The following is a 26743-nucleotide window of genomic DNA, read 5'->3' as shown; positions in this document are numbered from 1 at the left end:
GACAAATATCCATACCTCTACCGCTGGCAGTGTGGATCTGGTCGGTGCCATGATACGTCTCGCGAAGGGCAAGTTGCTCTAGCTCATTGGTAACGTGATCGGTAGCACCAGAGTCAACATACCAGACGCCATCCCCTCCTTGCTCGCGCATAGCAGCTGCAACGAAACGAGCATCCGGGACAAAATTTTCATCAAACCGATACCAGCACTCAATAACCTCAAGGTCGGCCTTCTTGCAGAGTTGACGACGAGGGCGGCCACGTGACGAAGAGTTGCGGTGGCCAGGGTTGGAGTTGAAGCCGCCACCCCCGTGGTTGTTGTCGGAGCCACCACCCTCGGTGTTGTGGCCGTAGTTGCCACCAGAGCGGGCGCCATCGCCCAAAGAAGCAGCACGTCCGCAGCCACCACCACGGTTGGCACCCTGGTGACCACGGCCACGGCCGCGACCTCGTGAAGCAGAGTATGCAGAAGATTGCCGTAGATCGCCGCCATGGAGGAGGGTGAGGCGGGCGTCAAAACTGAGCAGCTGACTGTGCAGCTCTGGAACCGTGATGGGCTCGACCCGTGCAGCAAGGGCAGAGACGACGGGATTGTACTCCATGTCGAGGCCAGCAAGGATCTTGGAGACGATCTCCGGATCGAAGAGCGGCGCAGCGGTGCACGCGACTTCATCAGTGAGGCTCTTGATCTTGCCAAGGTACTCTGCCATGGCCATGTTACCTTTATTAAGGTTGGTGAGCTCGATGCGGGTGTTGATCGCATGCGCTTGGCTCTGGGCAGCGAACATGTCGTTGATGGCGCGCCACACCTCGGCCGGCGTCTGGAGCGTGGCCACCTGGGAAAGGATCTCGCGGGAAAAGGAACCCATCAAGAAACCTTGAAGTTGTTGCTGCTGTGCATACCAGAGAGTTCGCGCGAAGTTGACGACTTGCTCTTCTTTGCCATCCTTGGTGATGGTGAGAGTGGCCGGCGGTGGCGGGCTCGTTGCGTCGAGGTGGTGCTCCATCTGGGCACCCTTGATCTGGGGCAGCACGATGGCTTTCCATAGCAGGAAGTTCCCCCTTGTCAGCTTCTCCTGTGGTGGCGATCCGAGGAAGGTATGGGTGGCTGTGGATGAGGGGGCAAAGGTGGAGGAGGAGGAGGAGGTGGTGGTGATCGCGCCCATGGTGTTGGGCGACATGGCGGCGGAGGTGGTAGACATGAACTCGGTCGCTAAGGTAGCTAGATGCGATCTCTTTCAATCTAATGAGGAAGAGGCTCTGTTACCATATGAAAGTAATTTGGGAAGCGTAGAACCCTTTGTCTCGGGCCGTATTGTATATATTGGGCAAAAGCCTTGGTACACAAGTTATAGAGAGAGATCGACCAGGAGGTCGTTATAGGAGATACGGGAGAAGAAGAGATAGAGTTTAGGTACAAGTTAAACATCCTCTCCTATCCCTATACAGTTATTCTAACACAGTGAAGGATGGGACGACGGTGTGGATGCCTGTCAAGTGCGTGCTTCACCGCAGCCTCCATCTTCTTCTCGTATTCAGGATCGTCTGCCCCATACAGCGAAACCCGTTGAACACTAAGTTTCTGAAGCAACGGGAGGTTCCCCAAGCTAGAGAAGTCGCATTCAAAGTTGGCCCTTTCCAATCTAAGTACATTGAGCGTGAGCTCAAGGTATTCAAGCCGTGGCATAACTCCCCGCTGAAACATGAGCATTGGGGCACCTGCGAGGTGATGTGGGGGATCGCGGCGTGAAACTGGCGGTTGAGGCCGCGAAGGAGGTGGAAGATCTGGCGCGTCTCCGTCACGGGCTGCCCAAGATCGCACAGCTGATCGGTGAAGGACTTGAGTTTGGTGCAGTACTGCATCACCGTCAGGTCGCCCTGGACAAGCGCATGGTACTCGGCGTCAACGTAGACGGCGCGAGCGAGGTGGTTGTCGTGGAAGATGCCATCGACCACGGTCCAGACCGTGAGCGCGGTGTCCTCGGGCTGCATGATCGCATCGAGGAGCTCCGGCGAGATGGTGGCATGCAGCCAGTGGATGACGGTGTGGTCGGCCATCTACCACTTGGGGTCGTCGGGGCGAGGAACCGTCTCAGCATCGACGTGCGCACGGAGGCCGAACATGCCGAGCACCGTGTCGAAGTGGCGCCGCCACTGAGCGTGGTTGCCGGCGAGGAGATCGATTACGACAGGAACATGGCGACGGATGTCGATGGTCTGGAGGATGGCGGAGGGAAAGGAGGGAGGCGGCGCGGCGGGCGCGGCCGGCGCGGGTGGGGCGACGTGCTGGAGAGGAGCGGCATTGAGGACGCCGGCCGCACCGTCGACCGAGGAACGAGGGGTGAGGACGGGGTTGTCGTCCATGGCGGAAGCGGAATTGGCGACCGAAGCAAAGGGGTTCTGGTCGGGGGTATCTGATACCATGTTGAGAGGAGAGAGTAGGGAGAATTGCACCACACTTTGATTGATCACACGCAGGGGTATATGTACAGCTTGGAGCGGCCACTTCCTAGTGAAGATCATGGGGTGAACAACTACCTTGGACGTGCGCCACTACCTGGCAGCCACGATCTAGAGCACGTACGCGTACGCGAAGACTATACAGAACGCGTACACTACGGCATACAGTAGGCTAATACCCCCCCCCCCCCCCCCCCCCCCCCCCCCGCCGGCCCTGATTTTAGCATGAACGGAGTATATTTTGTAGTTGCTAGTTTAGCCCCATGTGGATCAGGTGACACATCACATTCTGTAACTCTGGGCATGCTTTTTCTAAACGTTTAATATTGTTGTTCTTCACCAGGGTAGGTGGTGTGTACCTGTTGTTCTTGAGCAGACTTTTGAGTACATCTATGAGCTGTCTTTCATCCAGTTCTTTGTTTTTCAACTTTATACACATCTTTTGGTCAAGTTCAAATAGAATGTCGTAGAAGAGTTTCTTCACATCGGGATTCCGACCCATGAGAACAAAAGCTGTCAAACGCAAGGACTCTTTGAGCTGATTATACACAGCTCTGGCAAGCGTGGTCTTGCCCAATCCTCCAATACCGAAGATGGAGTGTACCTTGAGATCCTTATCTACACCTCTCAGCCTCTTGGTGAAATCCTTCATTGCATCATTGATGCCAACGAGTTTATTGCTATCGTTGGCCAATGCCGACAGTAGATGAGCATTAATTGTGGAAACTGTATTGGCAACCTTTCTTCGTTCAAAAGGTACAACCTTTTCAACCTTGTACTCTCTCTTCCAGAAAGACTTGTTCTGGATTTGGTCCTTGATTTTTTTTATCGTGCCACCAATCTGGTGATTGGTACTTCCCAATTTTAACGTGGTCATCATCTTTTGTATGAGCTCCATCAATCCAGCAGTATAGGTGGCAGGTTCTGAGCCCTCGACGTGCATCAGGAAGCCGTCGACGACATCCTCTATGTCATATGACAGTTCCCTGACTTCGTCGGCCCAAAGCTTGACCAACTTGATCTGCTCATTCTTGTTGTCCCGCTGCACCTCTGACACATAGCAAAGATCAGCGCGCATGACTCTTAGCTCTTGTATGACACAATCCACATCACTCCTAATGCTTGTATCTGGATTGTACTTGTTGAGGAGCTCACTCAGCTTGGGGAGCAGGATTCCGATGGCCCCCGTTGCGAGACCCACGGTTTGGTCGCTCGTCAAGCTTGTAGCTAGATTCCGTGAAATGCTTTCGAGTGGGTTGAAATACATGTATCTTGAGCTATCATAGCTGCTAGGCCCAATGTCCTTGCATGCAAAACGATGAAATAGTTTGATTTTACAAGGTCATCTGCTTTATACTAAAAGTAGCCAACATGATCTCAGAAAAAGGAAGAAAAACTAGAAATTGCATGGACAGTACAATTAAATGCAAATCGGTGTCAAGATATTTATAGTACCTAATAGAATGATCAAGTGAAAATCAGGGCATTTTAACACAAATAAATGAAAAAACAATCTAATAGGAACTTTCTTGTCGAAAATTGACATCTGAGCACGGGTGGAACGGAGCACTTTATTTGAAGTAAAAAGAAAACAGATTTTAACGGCTCGAAAAATTTCAAATTTTTGTGTGCATGAATGTATAGCAATGCAGTATATCGGGCCAAAATTTCAGGAATATACATGCTTACATGTAAAAGATATAAAAAAGACAAAATACATGAAAATTAGGGGCTTTTTTTTTGTTGTTTTTTAGCCGAAATTTTGTCTTTTTTGTGCAGCACGTAATACAACGTATTATTGAACGAAATTTCACAGGTACTTAAACAACATGCATGCGTATTCATGTAAAAAAAGCATTTTTTAAAAAATCTTTTAAGCACCTTTTTGAAGCAGTTCATAAAGTGCTCTGTTGCCCCCACATTCTGAAAATCCGTTTTACTTTCTTGTGCGATTACTAAACACAAAGTTCAACTCTTTCCTGCACCAAGGTGACCCCTCGAATGCAGCAGGCACCAAGGTCAAGGTGAAATCTCGAATGTGGCAACCAAGTACACAACCGCAATCATATGCCCAGAGAGAAGCATTCCTAACCATGTTGTGACAAAACGAACACCAATGATATATTGGGCAACTAATGGTATTTGCAAAAAATTCATTTTGATCTTCTAAATATGCATTTGCTTTTTTGTGAGAGAAAATTAAGAATGCAAGCAATTTTACCCAGTTGTAACTAAGGGCGAACAGCATTTTCTGTCCATTCACTTTTTTTAGAAACAATCGCACTTTGTATTTCTCCATCATAGTACAAACGATTTGGGATCACACTCTTACCATTTTATTCGCCATTTACTCTGACCATACTATAATGGCCATGCCCAGGCAAATGTGTGGGCCTGCATTGCTATTTTCAGTAAAGGTCCTATGTTGGATCAGGAGACGAAGCTCACCTTGGAGGCTTCCTCTTCTCGGTATTTCTCGGGATCATATACAACCATCAAATTGACTTCATCAACCACTTCACTGCCCTTGCTGTTGAACATGCGATCAGTAATTTCCTCATCTGCTAGACCCTCCTTCAGTTTTATGCTCTGCACGACAAACTTGTCCCCATTCGTAACTTGTGTTGCACTCTCCTGTGATTGAAGTGTGATCTTCACCTCACGCTTGCCTCCTGGCAGCACAATGCCTTTGTCTGGCTGAGCGATGTACTGTTCGCTTGGCGTTAGGATGTTAAAGGCAGTGGAATTACTTGTCTCGTTAGTTAGCTCAACTGAGCACGAAATCTGCTTGTTATGCTCGAAATGGAAACGCAGCTCCAGTGGCTCAATCCCAAGCATGTCATCATGCTGGCATAGACTAGTCTGTGATAAAAGCAACAGCTGTGTCATCCAAAAGATATATGCTCTTACCTTCCTACTCCCTCCATCCCATAATATAAGAACGTTCACGCAGTTCCCCCAATTAAGTGTTCCATCAGCATTTTTGTTCTGGGTGTATCACTTTGATATAAAAATGCAGGATGATAAAATATTTTACTTATTCTGCAGACAGCCGAATGAAGGTTTATATAAGTTCTTAGGAAGTACTATATATCTTGAAAGTATAGCATTATCATTTGCCCCGAAATCATCTACGAACAATTTTGGAAACAATCACACCAACATTTCCACTATACACATACATAGCTACAATTTTCTTCCCCTCCATAGGCCCACAAGGCCACAAGTCATCATGGTAATGCTTTGTCGCTCATTTCTCGATCCATGTCTAGAAAAAATTACATATTTCCAATGTACTTCTGGATTGTGTGTTAATGATAACATTCCGCCATTAGATATGTATCAAAACCGATTTCATTTCAGTTGTAACTATTGCAGTTACAAGATAAAGGCAAACAGAGACCCACCCCGATATGTGGCCTCACTAAAATTCATACACTCTATGTTCCATAATTTTAAGTGCATTAGTTTTCTACTGAGCATTCTAAGGTGTATTTCTTTTTTTTTCAGCTAAGTTTCCCATGGTTATCAACATCGGTAACCCATACTATGACAAAAACCTTGTACACTTCTATATATATAGATACAATATGTACTTTACACAACTATACCCACATTTGAGCACGAAGCACTGCCATGGTGTTCAAATGAAAAGGAAGCGATCATTCAACCTTTAGTCACGTTTTTTAATAATTTCAATTGATGAACAAACCACCGTGACGGGGATTGTCTAACAAAATGGCGCCCTGAGGTTGTATTAAGCATACGAGATTACCTGGCTAATTGACCCACTTGTACTTCCTGTTTCGCTTAGATCGCGGATTATCTCATTGATAGAAGGTCTATTTTCTGGTTCCTGTAAACTGCACCGTAACGCTATTTCCATACATTTAATTACTTGGTGTTGTTGGTGTCGTGTCGCCGATTTATTCCACCTGTGTGTCCACCTTCGAAGTACCTATACATTTGGCATATGTTATGTAATTTATCATAGTTCCAGATTTTCTTATTGCAAACCATATGCATAATGTGGTGCGTGTATCTATGTGTTTAAGCAGTACAATGTATCCATTCAGTTACAAACGACATTTGAATGGCCAATACGAAGAAATAGGGGTGGAAATGAAAAGGAAAGACTTGGCCATTTTTGCATCCTGAGTTAAAGAACTCTTACATTGGTTATATGTGGAATGCTCTTAGTTCCTGTCACAAGTTCGACGATAACAACACCCAAACTATATATATCAGCCATGTATGACGTTTGGCCATTTGTCCGGTATTCCGGAGCGCAATATCCTCTGTGTCAAAACACAACAGGTTGATGCCTAGTGGCACAACGAAAATATTAGCGTGTAAATGCTTGAAAAAATTCAACGGGTTTCGTGGATGCATATCTTACGGTGTAAAAAAACGTTCACCCTTAGTATGTGTGTTTTCAGCTAATCTTGACTGACCAAATCAGTAATTTTTGGTACCATATGATCATCAAGTAGTATGTTTGCTGGCTTCAGATCCATATGAATGATAGATTTATCCTCATGAAGATAACGTAGACCCTCACAAATTCCTTTTATTATATCGAAACGGTTATCCCATGTGAGTCCTCGAAATTCATCTGCAACAAAATAAAAGAACAGGAGAGTCAGGGATCTTCAATAACTCATATAACTCTTGAGTTGTACATGCTAAACTGCACACAGAATGATATAACATTTCTAATAGAGAACATCAGAGAAAGAAATAAAGTTGTAATCAGCGGCATCAGATGTGGCACATCTTACCAGTAATATGTTCATCAAGGCTCCCATTGCTGATATACTCGAAACAAAGTAATATATCCATTATTTGAGGGTAAAATGATTCTTCTGATCCTGTCTTGTCTTTCACTATACGAGCTTTATTAGAACAGAAGCCCAGAAACCGGACTAAGTTTGGATGGTTTTTGATCGTCATCAGGCTATCAACCTCACAACGAAATAGCCTCTCATCGACTGTGTATTCGTTCACAACAATCTTCTTCACAGCAATGTTCTGGGTTCCGAGGACACCCTGTTGGTCAGCAATTAGATTATCTGTTGGTCGTACTTTCTGATCAAAGTACTGGAGTTAAGGTGTTTGGGTACCCTGTACCGAATTGGTAATGAAAAGGCAACATTATCTTACCCTGTAAACCGCTCCGAATCCACCATGACCTATTTTTCTGTCTTCAGAGAAATTATTTGTGATGTCCTCTAGAAATGCTAGCGGCAGATCTCTCGGTCTCGCAACTCCAGCAAGCATATCCTCCAGGACCTCATATGGGTTCTCAATTCTGCCCCCCCCCCCCCCCCCCCCCACCATTCTAAGCACATTGCACAATTAGTTTGCATGAGGATTTGTTTCACAAAAGGAATCATAAAAGGATATGCGCACCTACAGGTGGTGATTTAGCCTACAGACTCTGAAGTCTGAACTGCTCTGCAGATGTACTTCCAAGCGCTTTGATCAAACCTTGCATTAAATAAGATGTGAAGAAATGTTTATCAAAATGGAGACCAATGCATCTAGAAGAATATAAGATGCTTGATGAGAAAATAAGAAAGAAAAACATTACTGTGACAGGTTAAATTTCTACAGATGTGGTTACATACAAGCTAGACGTTCTTTAGACACAATCCAATGACAGTTAAAATAGCAGTAGTTTTAATTCGAATGCAGCAGCTACACTTGAACTGATTGAGGTGTGTGTGTGTGTGTGTGTGTGTGTGTGTGTGATGCCACTTTGGCTCTCTTTGGGTGACTAGCAGCTAGAGATTAGTTTTGTAATGCTGGTTGGGTGCCTATTAAATATGTTGCCCATCACCTTCTAACTGGTTGAGGTGTTGCCTTGGATTTGGTACAGACTGAATCTAATAATAAAATAAGACCAAGATCCGGGACAGTTATTTTCTTCACAATAGAAAATTCATGAACCCTCAGATTTGGGACTGAAAGATGGGAGGAAGATTATAAAACTGAAAAAGAAGAATAAGCTGACGCATTGCACCTCACCCAAGCAGCCTGCCAGCGCCGGCGATGTGCACCCTTCCGGCTGGTCGCGAGCAGATCTGCGTCGGAAGGGAAGCACTTGACTTTAACTGCTCTGCAGATGCACTTGGCTTGCGACTAGAGAATTGAGGGGGCGGGAAGAGGAGGCAAAGGGGGATCCAACGAGCTGCTCTAAGAGAAGAAGGATGAATCGGACCTGGATTTTTCTTCACTGGCAGCAACTTTGAGCTTTGTCGGTCACCCAGTGCACGGCGGCGGGGAGTAGCTGGGCCGGCAGAAGGAACGGGGGAAAGGAAGCTCGAACGCCGGCGAGGCGGTGGCGGTGGCAGGGGAGGTGGAGGCGAAGGGGGCAGACGAGCTGTTCCCTTTGCCTCTGCTGCCTTTCTTTTGCTCTTCCGCCTTTCCCAGACTGAGTACGACTTCGAGAGACTCTGAGGTCAACCCCCCAAATGGAAATGGCCCATTGGGGGTCTCGACACCCTCCAAGTGTCCGCCCAAAGACATTTTTTGTCCGACACCCCATAGAGACACTCCAAACTTGGCGGCCTGCTCGTCATAGACACATTGCTTTGTCGCCGCGATTAATGGCGTCGTGCAGGAGGCTGTTTCACCCCGCGTAATGGCGTGCAGTCGTCAGGCATTTCCCCAGGCGACGTGACGGGGTGGTAGTGCGCCTCCACACGCTTAGCATTAACGCCGGCACCGGTGCCAGGCGACGCGACGGTGTTGCGCCTTCCACACATGTAGCATTAACGCCGGGGCACCGTCCCTTGACCTGCCCCGGCCGATAAAAGGACAAAGCAGCGCGTGGCCGTGCACATCCCTCCCACTCGCCCTCGCCCTCCCCTGTGCACATCACCGCCGTCGAAGCTTCCAGTCTCCCTCCCCAACGGAGAACAACTGGCAAACCGGCTCAACCAAAGATGCACTTGCAAACGGGCTGACAAGTGGACACCGGACGCATAGTGCGACATCAGACTCATGCGACAAAACAATCTGCGATCAAGATTTGCACGACATTTAAAGCGAACAAATCGAACGGTCAAGAACCAAGATGAGAAATTACTAAATCTCATCTAGACGAGAATTAGCAACTCCTTTTAAAAAAACTCATGAACTTTAAAAAAGAAAAATAAATAAAAATAACAAGAATGAAAAATAAAGATAAAATGGAAAAGAAAAATAAAAAAATCAAGAATTTAAAAAAATAGGAAAAATATGGAAAATAAATCTAGATTAAACATACAAGCCCGACAGTGCACCGACAAGAGAGAAAAATGCGGTGCATTATTCTTCTCATTTCCAGCCATGCATTGCTTTGATTTCTTGCAGCCCACGAACACATAGAACAACTCCGGCCCATATAAAGTGCACAAACAGAAAAAGAAAAGTTAGTTACGCTATTGGGCCTGGCTAGGAAGGACAACGCCACGCAGAAAAGAAAACAACTGCGCGACTCCTATTGGCCCCGCGAGCGATACCCCGAAATCACAAATTGAGAGGTATTCTTTGCAAAGATCACTTCCATCTCTTCAGGTTGTGACAAGTGACGCATATGCAGGGCGTCACTTGTCACAACCCGGGAGTTTTTTCTTTTTTTATATATCTGTTTATTCAAAACGTTTTATTTTTTAAATCGTGCGTCCAAGTCTTGAACCGTTTTCACCGTTGGATTCCTCGTGTCGAGGCCTTCAAAACTAGATCTCATGTTCATAGGTTTTGACGATCTATTTTCATGAAAAAATGGTCGAAAAAAACCAGACGAAAAACCGAACGGGGAGCATGGTTTTTTTCCTTTACGAAAAAGGCACGACCGTGCCTCTCGGAAATCACAACCGTGTCTCTCGCGGAAGGAAAAAAAATAGAAAACACATTTTTTTCCGTTTTCGAGAGGCACAGCCGTGCCTCTCACGAAAGCACAGCCTTGCCTCTCGTGGAAGCAAAAACGAGGCCTTCAGCGAAAGAAAAAAAATAGAAAACACATTTTTTCACTTTTCAAGAGGCACGACCGTGCCTCTCGTGAAAACAAAACCGTGCCTCTCGCGAAAGGAAAAAACAGAAAATGTGTTCTTTCCCTTTTCTGAGAGGCACGGTCGTGCCTCTCGTGAAAGCAAAACCGTGCCTCTCGCGGAAGAAAAAAACAGAAAATTTGTTCTTTCCCTTTTCTGAGAAGCACGGTCGTGACTCTCGCGAAAACAAAATAATGCCCTCGCGGAAGAAAAAAAACAGAAAACACGTTTTTTTTCGTTTCTGAGAGGCATGGATGTGCCTCTCGCAAAAGCAAAAAAAAAACAGGAAACACATTTTTTTTCGTTTCTAAGAGGCATGGTTGTGCCTCTCACAAAAACAAAACCGTGCCTCTCGTAGAAGAAAAAAACACATTTTTTTCTCGTAAAAAAGTCCAAAAGCTAAGGAAGACCGGAGAAAAACAAAAGGTTGAAAAAAAGAAAAAACCATTAAAAAACCGAAAACGCATGTGAAAAAATAAAATCAGAGCGCGACATGTGACAGCGACTGAGATCGTCCCAAGTGGCACTGATCGTTGTGAAGCTCCCGAAGGAGCGCTCGTCGCTCCCCGGAATTCCTGAGCCACGGCCGTGAATAACCTGGCCCACCATCCGGAACTCGGCCCATACGTATTTCAACAGTACCCTTTTTTACCACGAAAAAAAAGCTGTCGTTCCTCTGCCGGCATCCTCACCTACTCGATTCTGTTCCCCCTTTCTCCTTGAGATCTATCTAGATAGAGTGCACGCGTCGCCGGCGTCCGTTCCTTCTCCTCGCCGGGGTGACGCCGCCGCAACTACTCCGCGGCCGGCCGGACGTCCTCCACGGCAGATCCATCCCGACAGGCACGTACGTACGGCCCCGTCCACATCCCAGCTGCCGTGCTTCCATCTCCTGCTGTGCCGCCGGCGCCGGCGCATCCCGCTAGGTACGTTCAGTCGGTGTAGTAATGCTTCGATCTTCCTCTGAAATTTCAGGGTTCAGATCGACGGCCTGCACTGCTACCAGTCAGGAAAAAAAAATCCTCTCTTCACTGCTAACAGCACGGCCATGGCAGCAGCTCTGGTCACCGGGCGTGAAGAAGAATTAATTCCAGCTTCCCCATAGGTACGACCCCATCTCCTCCGGCCGCCGCCGCCTCGTCGCATTGGCAGTTTTATTAATAATGCTTGGCCTTAATTCTGTTAGTTCATCCTATTCTCAGTGTGCAAATTTAGCTGTTTTCGGTGCATTCCACGGAGACACATGGCGGCGATGGAGGCGGCTCTGGTGAGTGTGGCGACGGGGGTCCTGAAACCTGTTCTGGGGAAGCTGGGCGCTCTGCTCAGCGAAAAGTACAATCGTTTCAAGCGGGTGCGCAAGGATATCAAGTCCCTCACCGATGAGCTTGCCGCCATGGATGCCTTTCTCATGAAGATGTCAGAGGAGGAGGATCCTGATGTACAAGATAAAGTTTGGATGAATGAGGTGCGTGAGCTGTCCTACGATATGGAGGATTGCATCGACGATTTCATGCAAAGCGTTGATGACAAGGACCCTGAGCCAGAGGGCTTCATAGAGAAGATCAAGCACTCGCTAGGTAAGTTGGGGAAGATGAAGGCTCGCCGTCGGATTGCCAATGAGATCCATGATCTGAAGAAACAGATCACTGAGGTGGGCGAGAAGAATGCAAGGTACAAGACTGAGGTGGGCAAGAGGAATGCAAGGCACAAGACCGTCGAAGCCTTCTCGGAGACCATCGATGGAACCATTGACACTAGAGCTCTTGTCATCTTTGATGATGTGTCAAAGATTGTCGGAATGGACGAATCAAAGACTGAGGTTATCAATTTGTTGACTGAAGAGTACGGACGTGGGTCATCACGACAACTGAAGGTAGTATCTATCTTTGGGCCTGGAGGAATGGGCAAAACAACTCTTGCAAATCAAGTGTATCAAGAGCTTAGGAGAGGATTCGTCTGTCAAGCTTTCTTATCTGTGTCGCGAAGTCCAAGCATTATGAACATCCTGAGAACCATATTCAGTAAAGTTAGCAACCGACCTTATGCTGGTACTGAAGAAGGGAGTGTGCAGCAACTTGCTATCAACATATACGAGTTCTTACAAGACAAAAGGTATACTTACCATCCCTATGCTTTTTTTTGGATTCGCTAAAACGCAATCGCTAGCTTTCTGGTTGAAACTTAGTTAATATTTAAGTCATAGGTTTTGCGCACACTGCTCTCCTCAACGGCCCGCCACTAGACCAATAACACTTTGAGTGTTTGACTTACACTTTTGTTTTTGTTTTTTGTGCAACTAGAAAGTGGCCTGCAACATGTGCAGGCGACATCTTTTAATAACTTCTTTTTATATGAATCAATATAAGATATATTGTGATAAAATCATGTACATGTGTGGATGATGGTGATTTCACAACGATAAGATATATGGATATATGTCCACCCACTAGAGAAATAATAATGTGCAATCCACAATTTCCCTATATATAGTTCTAGAGACATCCTACCAAGCCTGCCACACCTAGAAGAACGGAAGTGCTGACCATTATTTTCTATTGTGATATTAAACCGGTATATCTAATTAAAATTCCAGTTATGACTTGATACTGAATAAGTGTGTGGAAATTACAACCCAGCCGGTGGCTCCAAGTCCTGGTGGATCAGGATCGTATTTGTACGTAACATTATACCAGCCGATCATTTGTATGCCTCAAATCAAATCCCTGGTTCTAAGCTTTGCGCTTAGAAATATGGTGAGAAAGGTTAATCACTCATATTCCTCCTTGCTGAGATTGACAATTTTCGAGTGGGAGTGAGCCTCCTGCCGCGCCACATGACCCGCCCCACGTAAGATTCAACATGGACGCCCACGGGTTAGAACACAACAGATATGTCATTTGTGGGTCATCCCACTCAGCCCACAAGTAAGCCTACTTGTCCCGCATATTTCGTACGTAGGACGAATCAATCAGCTACTGCTGCTGGCATGTTGCAGCTTTGACATTGAAGTAAAATTTGAACACAAACATGAACATATCGCTCCCTCCTCATGTTCTGGCTTCATCGGTTAATGACATGCGTCACTAATCGATTCATGTTCTTATGCAACAGAGGTACATGTGTGCAAACACATATCAGACATGATGGCAAGATTGTGTGGGTATATGTGGGTATGAGGGTGCCGGGTAGTAGACATGAAGCGCTTTGCGGGCTGCCGCAAATGCCTGCATAAAACACGTGGGCTGTACATGGTACTCTGTTTACGCAAACATTGATGATGCTCTGTTGAAATACTCGGGATTGCTAATTTTCGGTCAGATGAGAATTAGCTATTTAGCTCAAAGCTCGGTCAACTCCTTAGCTGTTGGATGTTGCTCAGAGATTCATACTGGTTTGAGTGAAACTGGAATTTTCTTGAGTTGCACCATCGTTGCAACTGCAATTTTTCCAGTTGTGCCATCTTTGCAACCAAAGTTCTCTTCATCTTTTTTCTGGAAAGAGGAAGCCCTGCCCTCTGCATCGATTGATGCATATGGCCATATTTACTGCATTATTTCAGTTCAAAGCGCTTACAACTCAATGTTCACATAAGGTGGATACATGAATCAACTAGCGAAAAATAACAACATGAAACGCCTTTGCACTATACACCAACATGTGATTCTGTTGTCAGACCGTCGGCCGCACCGGTTGAACAAGTCCCATGCAACTGAATTAAACTGATTTATTTATGTATTGCACTGACTAAATTCAGTTGCGTACTAGGTGCAGCTGAAATTTTCTTTATAAACGTCAACGTGGGTGACGTCATTTGACAACTAGTCGCGTCCTAAAATATTTATCGATGCGCTTGTTCTGCCCTTGAAAACCTGCAATTCATAGGCGGAAGTAAATTAGGATTGGAGACAAAGTCTATGGCTGAAGGAGGGCCGGAGGGTGGCCCCACCATGCTAGCTAACATGACTCGCTGTCTCCTTGAAATGTATGGGCCCATGGTAGCCCCCTCAGTTTTTTCTTCAGGTAGAAGGATCTTCCTCCAAGAGTTCCTCCTGTGGGTTCTTTTTTACATTGAATATGCTCGTGCATGGAAGCTAAATTAGCGGGTTAGTCATTGAATAATCAATTCATCAAAATTCAAAATGAACAGATATCTTTTAAACTTCCACATGCACACTCACCCAACTCACAGAAAATAGTTAACCTATAAAACCTAGTTGAATTAATCACCAAATGAATTAAACACAAGTCTAGGATATTAGGTGCACTATTGTAGTGTACCAAACATATGCTATTTTAACAACAGTACTATTAGCTTCTTTATTTATCTTTTCATGTTATCAGTGTGACAAGTTTCATTTTTTAATTTGCCTATCTTGTTGTACAAGCTTGATATTAAAGCCCTGCTAATATATCTCACGAATCCACATGTAGGTACTTTATCGTTGTTGATGATATATGGGATATGGATACATGGGATGTTATTAAGTGTGCATTCCCCATGACCAGGATGGGTAGTAGAATAATCACCACTACTCGGATAAACAGTGTGGCAGAGGCATGTAGTTCATCATTCAATGGCCATGTTTATGGTATAAGGCCTCTTGATATTGTGTACTCTAGACAGTTGTTCTATAGAAGACTATTCAACTCTGAAGAACATTGCCCTTCGCACCTTCAAGAAGTTTCTAATCAAATCTTGCAAAAATGCGGTGGCTTGCCTTTGGCGATCATTGCAATTTCTGGTCTGCTGGCTAGCAAACAGAAAACAACAGAGATATGGAATGAAGTGAAAGATTCAATTGGGCGTGCACTTGAACGAAATCGTAGCGTTGAAAATATGATGAAAATTTTGTCACTTAGTTACTTTGATCTGCCTTCTCTTCTCAAAACTTGCCTCTTGTGCCTGGGTATATTTCCAGAGGATACTGTTATCGAGAAGAAATGTCTTATAAGGAGATGGATTGCTGAAGGGTTATTTCACAAAGAAGGCAGATATACAGTACATGAGTTGGGGGAGATGTGTTTCAATGAGCTTGTCAATAGGAATTTGATCCAACTGGTGATTGACGAACACCATAAGCTGAATACTTGTAGAGTTCATGACACAATTCTTGATTTCATCATATCCAAGTCCATTGAAGATAACTTTGTTACTTTGGTTGGGGTTCCCTTTGTACCAGTTAATGTCAAACGGAAAGTTCGTCGGCTCTCTATCCAACTTGATACACAGGGAAATTGTATCGTGCAAAAAAGAAGACTGGTATTGTCCCATGCCAGATCACTCAATATTTTTGGAAATTCAGGGGAAATGTCTCGATTGGATGAATTCAGGCATTTGCGTATTGTAGATTTTGGATGTTGGGGTTCCCCCTACAATGGAAACATCGAACACCATATTAAAAATATAGGGAGGTTGCTTCATCTAAGGTACCTGAACCTAAGGGGAACAAGAATATCTGAGCTCCCAGGAGATATCGGGTGTCTACGTGGCCTAGAGATGTTAGATATAAGAGGCACCTTCGTATGGGAACTGCCAGCAAGTATTGTAAATCTAGGGAAATTGGTGCATCTATTGACTGACTGCAAAGTTACATTTCCTGATGGAATTGGGAAGTTGCAGGCACTGGAGGTGTTGAAATGGGTCGACTTTTCATTGCAAAGTCTTGACTACATGCAACAACTTGGACAGCTAAGGAATCTGAGAAGGTTGTTCATTGATGTCAATGAACGTGCAAGGAGACTTCCTGTCTCTTCCTTTTGTGACTTTAGCTTGCTGGAGAAGCTTGGTTATCTGAAAATAAAAAATGGGAACACATTCTTACCATTGGGAACTGCGTGCCCTGTTGCGCCTAGCCTTCAGAAGCTCGTCTTAATTGATTCGCCAGTCCTGCATGTTCCGGATTGGATGCGCGCACTTGTCAACCTTCAAGAGTTACGCATTGAAGTGAAGGGAATCACGCAGAGTGACCTTTGCATTCTCGGAAGCTTACCTGCTCTGCTCAAGCTGGAACTAGAAGGGAGATACCATGATTCTAAAGATAGAATGCTGACAGTCAGTGCTGAAGCTGGGTTCCCATACTTGACCAAGTTCCGATATTATGCAGACCAAGAAGGAATAAATCTCAAGTTCGCAGCAGGCTCCATGCCCAACCTAGAAATGCTTGTGATCGTGCTACGTGCGTGTAGAACTGAGGCACTCGCTGATTGTTTTGATTTCGGGATAAAGAATCTGCCCAGACTCGTTACTGTCGATTGTACAGTAGAACAAGGCGACTGCAGCAGTTTTAAGGCTGCTATGAAGAGTGCAGGCAGCACACATCCCAACCGCCCTACTGTACTCTTTTCGCAGCACATCGACGAGGACGAGGATTAACATACTCAGGTACTACTAGTGCTTTTCTTTCTCTTGCACCCAACAAGAGCCCTGCTAATTACAAATGTTATACACGATCTATCTTAATTTCGTCCCTCGTATGTTCAGGTTGTCTGTCTTCTCGTTGTTCCCATCCCAGCACAAGCTTTTGCGAGGAAGGGGACTGATGCGCTGCCAGGTCGCTCTTGCAAAGCACACCTGCCCAGTATGCCCCTACAAGATTCCAAAATAAGTGTCGTGGTTTTAGTTCAAATTACTGTAGAGTGGAGGGAAGAGTGGGTAAGGTTTGAATTCCCAGGGGGGAAGGAGATGGACGGCCAGGATGCGCGGCACACATCGATCATTTTCATTTAACAAAAAAGGTGCTATTGAGCTTACACACGCACACATGTTATCTACATGTATTTGATTGCCACACATCACACCATCACAAGACACCATGCATACATAGGCTTCTTGTACAGGCTATGCTTACTGGAAATTACCCAGATTTTCACCAGCATAGGGCACCGAAACCTTGCACAGGCCACCGCCAATGTAGTCGAAAGCCAGAGAGATAGCCGACAAAGCAGAAAGCCCAGGCAGGAGCCTCTTTCTGTCCTATCAGCTTCCTTGTTGTTCCTGGATCTGCAAACTCACCACCACCACCACCACCACCACCACTACTACTACTACTACTACTACTACTTCCCAAATTGTAGGAAATAAAACTAACAGGGATAACATTGAGTTTCAGCTGAGGCTTGCGTCGTCGGCTAGGTCAGGGCAGGGGTGCTCGCATGTCTCTCAGCTTTTGGTCCGGGGGGCAGGGAGGGCACGTGGCATGGCGTCGGCGCCGGCAAGAACACGGCTGTGGTCGGCACCCTGCCGGCAGCTCGGCACTCAGAGTAGAAGGAAAATGGATAAGGATTACAGAATGAGAGAGGTGAGTGCACAACACTTCACTGTGCCCAAGTATCCTGAACCAGTGCTAGAAAGACATACAGACAGCAGTACTTCACATGGAAGTGGGCTCGATCTGCTACGCTCTGCTCAATTATTCTTTCCTTTATTCAGTTGGCCAACGGATCTGGAGAACTGAATTAGTTGCATTGGCCGTGACATGTGGTTTATGGTGTGCAGGGGAAGCCGGAGGCCAAGAATAGCAGGTCCTGTAGGTGCATTACTGAACACCGTGAGAGCCACAACCATTCTATGTCTATGACGATGGGAGACAAGGTGCACTGGTGGTCACACAAGCACATTGATGTGCACACCAAGGATATGATAAACAAGTTGAGGGAAAATAATGTTAACTTTCTGGGTTATCTCAACCCAACTCCCAGAGTATACTTGGCCACAGATCTTGGCTGTGCTCATAAGAAAGAAGTTGCATGGAGTACTACTAGTTGCGAGCATGAGCACAGCACCTCTCTCGGCCTGTGTGTGTAGACACCAATACGCGCGCACACACAGGACATGACAAGAGCACTAAAGCAGAGCATAGAAAACAGACTAGGAAAGCAGAGAAGCCCTTTCTTTTTTTCCTTTCCTTTTTGATTAACTGCTCAAGCACATATGAATGTTTTTTTGAATTTTCATATGAATGTGCTTATACAGCAGTCCAGCTACAACAAGTTTAAGCTACCACGTGGTGGGTATCTGGCGAGCTATCACATGTGGGCCCAGATTTATGAGACCGATTAAGGAAATTAACCTGCCGGTTCTTCTGTACAGCATCTAAGCCTGAAATTTGTCCCAGGCACGCGTACGCAAGTTAGTATTCGGAAAAAAATGTAGGCATGCAAGCGAGAATATATGATCATATTCTATCATCAGAAAGAATTCAGCGTAATTTATCCTCAATGCAAATATAGATTACAAGAGTGAACTGCAGAAATAAAATACAACATGTCCTCGTAATCAAACACAGTGCATTCGCCCACGCATTATATGAAAACAGAAATCAAGTATTCAGCACAAATATTCCCGAATACAAATACAAATTAGGTCCTGCCGAATGCATAAAGCTAGTGGGACAGGCTTAAGAACAGCGTACAAGATTCAGACTCCAAGTACTGTCCGACAGGACCGGAGTACCTTATTAGCAGTAATAATAGAGCTCAAGTCCGAATCATAAAGTAAGGAACACAGGCGATCTAACACGTCGTATGTAGCAAGAAAGTAGTAGTAGCAACTTCAGTTGAGAGAGACTCCAGATCACTCTTTTCAGGAGGTGTCAGCTTCAGTTTTTCATCTTGTCACCTGAATTTGCAGCGAATATTAATTAGCTTCATGCCTCCTTCGGTATGACATTCCAAGAAAGAAAACCAGCCGCACAACAGTAGAACAGCTGAATTTTAGAAAACCAGAAGCAGCTCGGGATATATATGTATTTTGAGGGAGAAAATTAAATTGTGACGATGCTTTTGAATGACTGGAATACCTCTTGCAGTTTGTGAGCATTTTAATCCTCATCAGTGTCACCATCTTCGTTGCTCTTCTCCTCGTCACCAGCACCAGTTTCTTCATTGTCCTCTTCCCATGGTTCGTTCTCAAAAGTAAATTCAGGATGGTTGGGATTGGCATCTGCGTCTTTCCTGATCGCAGCAGCTGCAGCCTTTCTTTCTGGTAGTGTCCCGTCTTCATTACACCATATGTAAGCTAATTTGAGACAATGGAGATGCTCAATGCCTGAATAGAAGCCATTAGCTTTTGCCTCCGACGCATTGAATGGCATTTCAATTGACTCAAGCTTGGGCACTGACCCTTTCGCAAACGAAACATATGCTTGTGCTGTTCCTGAGAAGTTAAGCGCTTTCAGATTTGGGAAAGAAATGACTTGGACTGTGGCAATAAACTTTTTTGATAACCGTAGTTGCAGGCGGAGTAAGGATGGGAGCTGCCCAAGGGTAAGCAGCCCATCTTCCGTCAGTTCAGTTAAGCAGATCCAGAGGTCGGCAAGGTTAATGAGTGCTGGTGTAATCCACTTTGGAAGTTTCGTGAACGAATCTCTGTAGGCCGCCACAAACCTTTGAAGAGAAGATGGCAGAGGGGACCAGGAATCTAAGAAGTCGAGGGAACCACAGTACTTTGATTTTATTTCCAAAGAACGGAGTTTGCAGGTGCCAAGCTTGCACAGTGAGGAGAGGAACGCCTCTTTCTCACATCTCTTGTCCTCGCAGGATACTTCATCGCCAAGATCCACATCGAGTCCCTCCAAACTTTTCAGGTTCCCGAGATCCTTCAACACATCTGTTTCTTGCATGGTAATAATAAATCTTGGCATCAGCTGTAAGTTCCTCATGCCCCCAATCCCTGATGGTAGCTTGTTCAAACGTCCGATTAGGTGTCGTAGTTCAGTCAGAAGAGTAATTCTAGCAGGTAACTCTCTCACAGATGTACCCTCAAAATTCAGCGTCTCTAGATTACCTAGCATGACGATCCCTGCTGGTAGCTTTGATATACGTGTGTCCCTAAAGCCGAGGTACTTTAGCTGAAACAATTTGTCCATGCCTTCCATATCATAGTCCTTTAAATCCACACAACCTTCAAAATCCAGAACACGTAAAGCTTCAAACCGATCAAGACTGGGCAAGTGTGTGATGCAACATGATGGCATTACTATCAAAGTTCGAACATGGCTGAGATCTACATTTGCCAGTTCAGATGCAAGTTTCTTGTCAATGTGCTGGATTGATAGCCGCCGAATTGAATCTTGATGATTTAGCAAACTCGTTTGACCTCCACCTACCACAGTGGTAAAATTATCTTCAGCTGATTTTGAAATGATAATTTCTAACATCATGTCATGGACTCGGCAGGCACGGACCTCTCCATCATACTCAATGTCCACCGGTTGGACCATACTTTTGTTGATCAGCTCATAGAAGTAATTCTCCGCGACCTCTTGCTTGCTCTGTCCACGCTCTTCAGAGATGAAGCCTTCTGCTATCCATCGCCTCACTAGCCTATCTCTGTAAATCAAATGGTCTTCGGGAAACAAACTTAGGTACAACAAGCAAGTCTTGAGATGAGGTGCAAGATCATTATAGCTAAGAGATAGTATGCTACTCATGCCCTCTAGACTGTTAGTTTTCTCCAGTGCAGTACCAATTGACCTCTTAACCTTCTCCCATTCTTCCTTGATGGCTGGTCGGTTTGCTAGCAAACCAGATATGCTGATAATTGCCAATGGTAGGCCTCCACATTTCTTTAAAATTTTATTAGAAACTTCCTTCAACATTTCAGGGCAATCTTCCTCAGAGCGAAATAATCTTTTGAAAAACAATCTTCTAGAGTGGAGATCACTTAGGGCTTCCAATTCATACACACGGTCGTCAGCACTCAGACAACATGACTTTGCTACGTCAATGATGCGTGTAGTAGCTATAATTCTGCTAGAACAATCATTCTCTGGAAAAGCACACTTGATAGCGTGCCATGCTTGTGTAGACCATACATCATCGATGATGATGAGATACCTACAAAATTAGTAGATGATGTCAAGTCGTCAACCAACTATGGTAAGGGATTCTGCTAGAAAACTCAAACATGCCATGAAACAGCTTCATGCATTTAACTGGAGTAGTTAATAATTTCCATATGCAATATGTAGCATGTTAACTTCCTTGTAATTTTAACTATGACTATAACTCATTTCTAGTTACCAGATCAAAAACACGAAAATATATGTTACATTTTATTTGAAAGTATGATTATTTGAGTTTATATAAAATGATTATTAGAAAGCTACGCAACGACTTAATTAAGTGTATATAGTACGGTTATTGCATAAGTTTACATATGCATTTTTATCGTGCATATGTACCATGACCACTTGTTTGAAGTTTTAACTAATCGAATTCATATCTATTTACTTGATTCTCACAGGGAATTTTCTTTACAATTGTGAACATATTTCAAAAATCTTCAATTTAGTATATATGAAAACAAGAAGCAATATAGTAATTGCATTGTTACATTGAGATATAAGCTAGCTGGAGTCGGGATTGGTTTGAACCCATATAGATGGGATTGCATGTAGTAACTAGTTCTTACAAAACATTAATATGATAATGAAATATATAAAAACTCGTACAATATACAAATAATTTAGCAGTTAATTTCTTGAAAACTGGACTTGGGAATTTTTTTTTTTGAACCATGCAGGAGAGTTGCGTGCAATTCAGTACACTACCTATAAATATTTTCATGATTACATATATATCATGTTCCAAGCATCTTTTAGCTGGTACATGATTTTTGTTTTAGTGTGAGGTGTAATGATGCTTGTAATTACGCAACCTGGCCTTAATCAGGTTGTTTTTCTTTGAATCAAAATAATGACAGTACACTTCAAATAAAAAGTGGCTGAAATATCGAGAACCATGGATGGCACATCCTTTAACAGGAATAATGAAGGTCGATGTTACCTTTTATTTTCTAGCAGTTCTCTTAGCTTGGCAATGGACTTCTTTTCATCCCAATCAATAGTATCTTTTGTGGATCCATCTTCACATGCCACTTGAGATATTACATCCTTGATAATTTTCTTTACATCTGGTTTTTGTGAGACTGATACAAAAGCCTTACAATGAAAATTCCCTTCAATCTTGCGACATACCTCATTCGCTAGTGTTGTCTTTCCCAATCCACCAAACCCGACAATTGACAAAACCTTGCATCCTTTGGACAAGTTATTTGCTTCCAACATCCACTTGGCAAGATCATCTCTTGGACCATCCACCCCCACAAGGTGTGCTTCATCAGCAAAAATTGCATGCAGCCGGGGATCCACGACTGGAGGGCCAGCGATGCTAGAAGGAGCATAATCCAACTTGTAACTATCCTTGAGATCTTTCACTTGCTTGATGCGATCTTTCAGATCGTCAATTTGGTCAGCGATTCCGCGACGAGACCCAAGTGTCTTGAAACGACGAGCGGTCTTGCGGAAGAACTCCTTGAAACCACCATGATTACTTCCGCTGCCAAGCTGGTGGATGAACTTGTCGAAGACATCCTCGGTATCATAGGCCAACTCCCTGACCAGCGATATCCATGTCTTCACTTGGTCATTTGGGTCTTCTAGCTTCGTATACTCCTTCAGTGCAGCATGCATGCTCGCGAGTTCTGATCTGAGGGAGCGGATCTCACGGCGGACCCCTTTCAGCCGAGCACACTCATCGGCGAGCAAGGTGGTGAGCTTCCCCAGCAGGGGACCAAATGCGCCATGCGAGGCGCTCACAGCCTCCATTGATCTCTCTACTTTTTGTATCTTCACTGCATCTCTCGTGGGTGTTGCTGGTGTGATTTGGACTTTGGAGTGGTGGAGAGAACAGCTCAGACAAGTGCAGCTAGCTAATTAGCAGGAAAATGAAGATGAGCAAGCTTGAGATTTGTTTGGCTCAGTAACGATGGAAGGCACATGAATGATCACGTGCTAGCATGTGCATCCGCATCGAAAGAGGTGAGCTAGTGTTTGGTGCAAGCGAATTAAGAACAGCTCGTGTCAGGCGAAAACACGGAGGGAGCCTCGGTATGCAGCATACTTTACGCATGTTAACAGAACCAACGCAGCAAAAGATACCTTCAACAATGAACCTTGAACGGCCACTTGTACATCAGCATCACTGGAACTACTCGGAATATCGCTCTCAGCAAGATTTCCCGCGCAGCTATCGGTCCAAATCGATCCATATTAAATGATGTTGGTCTAGTACAAAGCTAGTACAACATTGTACTAGATCAGTGTCAATTAGTATGGATAAGAGGGAGTAGCATCTTTTCTCCTGTAGAAAAAAGAAACAAAAACGTTTTATTTTATTTTTACTTTTAAGACACTATGAAGTTTCAATTGTTGAACAACTACGAAACGTTTCTCTCTCGTTTGTGTGTGTTTGTGGTCAAAAGAAGCACATGAAGAGGACCTGTTGGTGGGTAACTGGGTGGGTGCTAGTAGCCAGCTAGTCGCAAGCTTTGGTTCAATGATTTCATCAATCTTACTTATGGGGTGTAGTGAACTAGCATGTGCATAAAGCGACGGATTAGTTAAAATAATGTATGCTTTCGAACCTTATTAGCAGTAACATATTCAGGTTAGTAAAACCAAGCATCTTGCCGGCCACTTGTACGTTTTAAGCCTGGAAATGTGGCTAGTTAACTACTAGTCCAGTTCCATATACGTCAGAATTTATTCAGGTTAATTACAAACCAAGCATCTTGCCGGCCATCTTAAGCCTGAAACGGTGGCCAAATAAGAGTATTACATCCATGAATCAAACTTGGACATAGTGCAAGAAGAGCGAATTAATAAAGGACAATATGTACTGCTGCTTTACTATTTCAGAAAAGGATCGTGTTTCGATCGACAAGGTCAGTGCGTGGCTCGGTTGGTAAGTACAGAAAAATTTGATGCAAGGATGTGAATATGCTCGAGAGATGAGTGGGCAAAAGAATGGCATGGTCGAGAGATGAGTGATTGCCAAAACGTTTAGAATGGAGGCCAGTAAAAAATATTAAGTCGCATACGATTACTTCATCAATCCATGATCGATTATTTAGTCACATAAGGCAACGAACCAACAACTAGATTAAGGTTCACGGTATTGAACATGTCCAACATATAATATAAATCCAAAAAAACACAGCATTAACCGATAAGTTGATAAGGCGGCACAATTAGTATCCCAACTATAGCAATTATTATATAAAAAAGATTGAATATGTCCAACCTAAAAAAACAAAGAATGCAACATAACCAATACGCTAATACAAACATTAATTAGTTACAACCCCCATAATATACCCTACTATGTGCATCATATTTATTCGTCCCCAATGTGCATTGTACTTAAGTGACCGTTTGTCTTAACTTGAGCATGCACCTCTTGTGGGTCTGCTCCACATCAATAATAACAGGATAATTATGAAAAAAATACAGATTACATCCCATAAAACCAAAAATCTAATTTTTCACATCTACTTTTCTATTAAGTGTTCTCCGTAACATGTCTCATGTTACACATGTAAGAAAATCGATAACATATACAATTTCCTACTACACTTAGCAAAATTAGACACAAAATGCCAAATAGTATTATGGTACAATTTTATCTTATGTAATTTAATGTCAACCTTGGAAAATTCACTTGGCCTCAATTGCAAGGATATATGTTGTTAGTGAAGCTAAATTATTCTAGATCATAGAAGAATAAAAGATGATAAGAGTTGATGTATTCCTATATTAATATGTGTCATTTGGATTAAATGTAAATATATGCATGTGTTCATTTCCATTTTTTTATATATGTAGTTATTTAGTTTAATTCTTATACATCATGAACAAATTTGAAGATGGCAAGATTGTATGTCTTCATTGATTAATTTGTGTCACATGGGTGAAATACTGAAGGAAATATGCCCTAGAGGCAATAATAAAGTTATTATTTATTTCCTCATATCATGATAAATGTTTATTATTCATGCTAGAATTGTATTAACCGAAAACTTAGTACATGTATGAATACATAGACAAACAGAGTGTCACTAGTATGTCTCTACTTGACTAGCTCGTTAATCAAAGATGGTTAAGTTTCCTAGCCATAGACATGAGTTGTCATTTGATAAACGGGATCACATCATTAGGAGAATGATGTGATTGACTTGACCCATTCTGTTAGCTTAGCACTTGATCGTTTAGTTTACTGCTATTGCTTTCTTCATGACTTATACATGTTCCTTTGACTATGAGATTATGCAACTCCCGATTACCGGAGGAATACTTTGTGTGCTACCAAATGTCACAATGTAACTGGGTGATTATAAAGGTGCTCTACAGGTGTCTCCGATGGTACTTGTTGAGTTGGCATGGATCAAGATTAGGATTGTCACTCCGATTGTCGGAGAGGTATCTCTGGGCCCTCTCGGTAATGCACATCACTATAAGCCTTACTAGCAATGTAACTAATGAGTTAGTTGCGGGATAATGCATTACGGAACGAGTAAAGAGACTTGCCGGTAACGAGATTGAACTAGGTATTGAGATACTGACAATCGAATCTCGGGCAAGTAACATACCGATGACAAAGGGAACAACGTATGTTGTTATGCGGTTTGACCTATAAAGATATTCGTAGAATATGTAGGAGCCAATATGAGCATCCAGGTTCCGCTATTGGTTATTGACCGGAGACATGTCTCGGTCATGTCTACATAGTTCTCGAACCCGTAGGGTCCGCACGCTTAAAGTTCTGTGACGATCGGTATTATGAGTTTTTGTGTTTTGATGTACCGAAGGTAGTTCGGAGTCCCGGATATGATCATGGACATGACGAGGAGTCTCGAAATGGTCGAGCGTAAAGATCGATATATTGGAAGCCTATATTTGGACATCGGAATGGTTCCGGGTGAAATCGGGATTTTACCGGAGTATCGGGAGGTTACCAGAACCCCCTGGTAATTGTATGGGCCTTAATGGGCCATAGTGGAGAGAGAGAGAGAGAGAGAGGAGGCCAGGGCAGGCCGCGCGCCCCTCCCCCTCTGGTCCGAATTGGACTAGGAGGGGGGCGGCGCCCCCCTTTCCTTCCTCCCTCTCTCCCCCTTCCTTCTCTCCTAGTCCAACTAGGGAAGGGGGGAATCCTACTCCCAGTGGGAGTAAGACTCCTCCAAGGCGCGCCATAGGGGCCGGCCCTCTCCCCCTCCTCCACTCCTTTATATACGAGGGAGGGGGGCACCCCATAGACACACAAGTTGATTGTTCCAAGCCGTGTGCGGTACCCCCCTCCACCATAATCCACCTCGGTCATATCGGAGCGGTGCTTAGGCGAAGCCCTGCGTCGATAACTTCATCATCACCGTCATCACGCCGTCGTGCTGACGAAACTCTCCCTCGAAGC

The 26743-nt window shown here is 44.3% G+C and overlaps 3 protein-coding genes across 12 annotated transcripts; 1 reads left to right on the top strand and 2 right to left on the bottom strand.

The window, feature by feature from the left end:
* Positions 1-2709: 2709 nt before the first annotated feature.
* Positions 2710-8933, bottom strand: LOC120965096 (uncharacterized). The gene is made up of 10 exons (XM_073498526.1): positions 8683-8933; positions 8485-8545; positions 7872-7949; positions 7623-7800; positions 7241-7508; positions 6914-7074; positions 6235-6417; positions 5370-5447; positions 4908-5321; positions 2710-3762 (listed from the first exon to the last, which is right to left on the bottom strand). The coding sequence occupies exons 4-10, from the start codon at positions 7797-7799 to the stop codon at positions 2710-2712; spliced, it is 2334 nt and encodes a 777-aa protein (XP_073354627.1). The 5' UTR covers position 7800; positions 7872-7949; positions 8485-8545; positions 8683-8933.
* A 2185-nt stretch (positions 8934-11118) lies between these two features.
* LOC109755242 (disease resistance protein RGA5) lies at positions 11119-18586 on the top strand. 10 transcript variants are annotated; one of them, XR_005758512.3, is made up of 7 exons: positions 11163-11338; positions 11471-11600; positions 11698-12607; positions 14927-16877; positions 16977-17230; positions 17605-17793; positions 17991-18586. XR_005758512.3 is itself a non-coding variant. In XM_073498525.1 (5 exons), the coding sequence occupies exons 3-4, from the start codon at positions 11739-11741 to the stop codon at positions 16866-16868; spliced, it is 2811 nt and encodes a 936-aa protein (XP_073354626.1). In that variant the 5' UTR covers positions 11163-11338; positions 11471-11600; positions 11698-11738; the 3' UTR covers positions 16869-16877; positions 16977-17245. The 10 variants fall into 10 exon arrangements, 2 of the variants coding, with proteins under 2 accessions (XP_045085352.1, XP_073354626.1); XR_005758513.3 differs by having other exon boundaries at positions 11163-11346; XR_005758511.3 differs by having other exon boundaries at positions 11166-11342.
* A 391-nt stretch (positions 18587-18977) lies between these two features.
* LOC109755259 (disease resistance protein Pik-2-like) lies at positions 18978-23249 on the bottom strand. Its single transcript, XM_020314166.4, has 3 exons — positions 22283-23249; positions 19294-21331; positions 18978-19112 (listed from the first exon to the last, which is right to left on the bottom strand). The coding sequence occupies exons 1-2, from the start codon at positions 23101-23103 to the stop codon at positions 19315-19317; spliced, it is 2838 nt and encodes a 945-aa protein (XP_020169755.1). The 5' UTR covers positions 23104-23249; the 3' UTR covers positions 18978-19112; positions 19294-19314.
* Between the last annotated feature and the right edge of the window lie 3494 nt (positions 23250-26743).

The sequence above is a fragment of the Aegilops tauschii genome, chromosome 5 (genome assembly GCF_002575655.3).
Source record: "Aegilops tauschii subsp. strangulata cultivar AL8/78 chromosome 5, Aet v6.0, whole genome shotgun sequence".
Taxonomy (NCBI): Eukaryota; Viridiplantae; Streptophyta; class Magnoliopsida; order Poales; family Poaceae; genus Aegilops; species Aegilops tauschii.
This window is presented reverse-complemented; position numbering and strand designations above follow the sequence as displayed.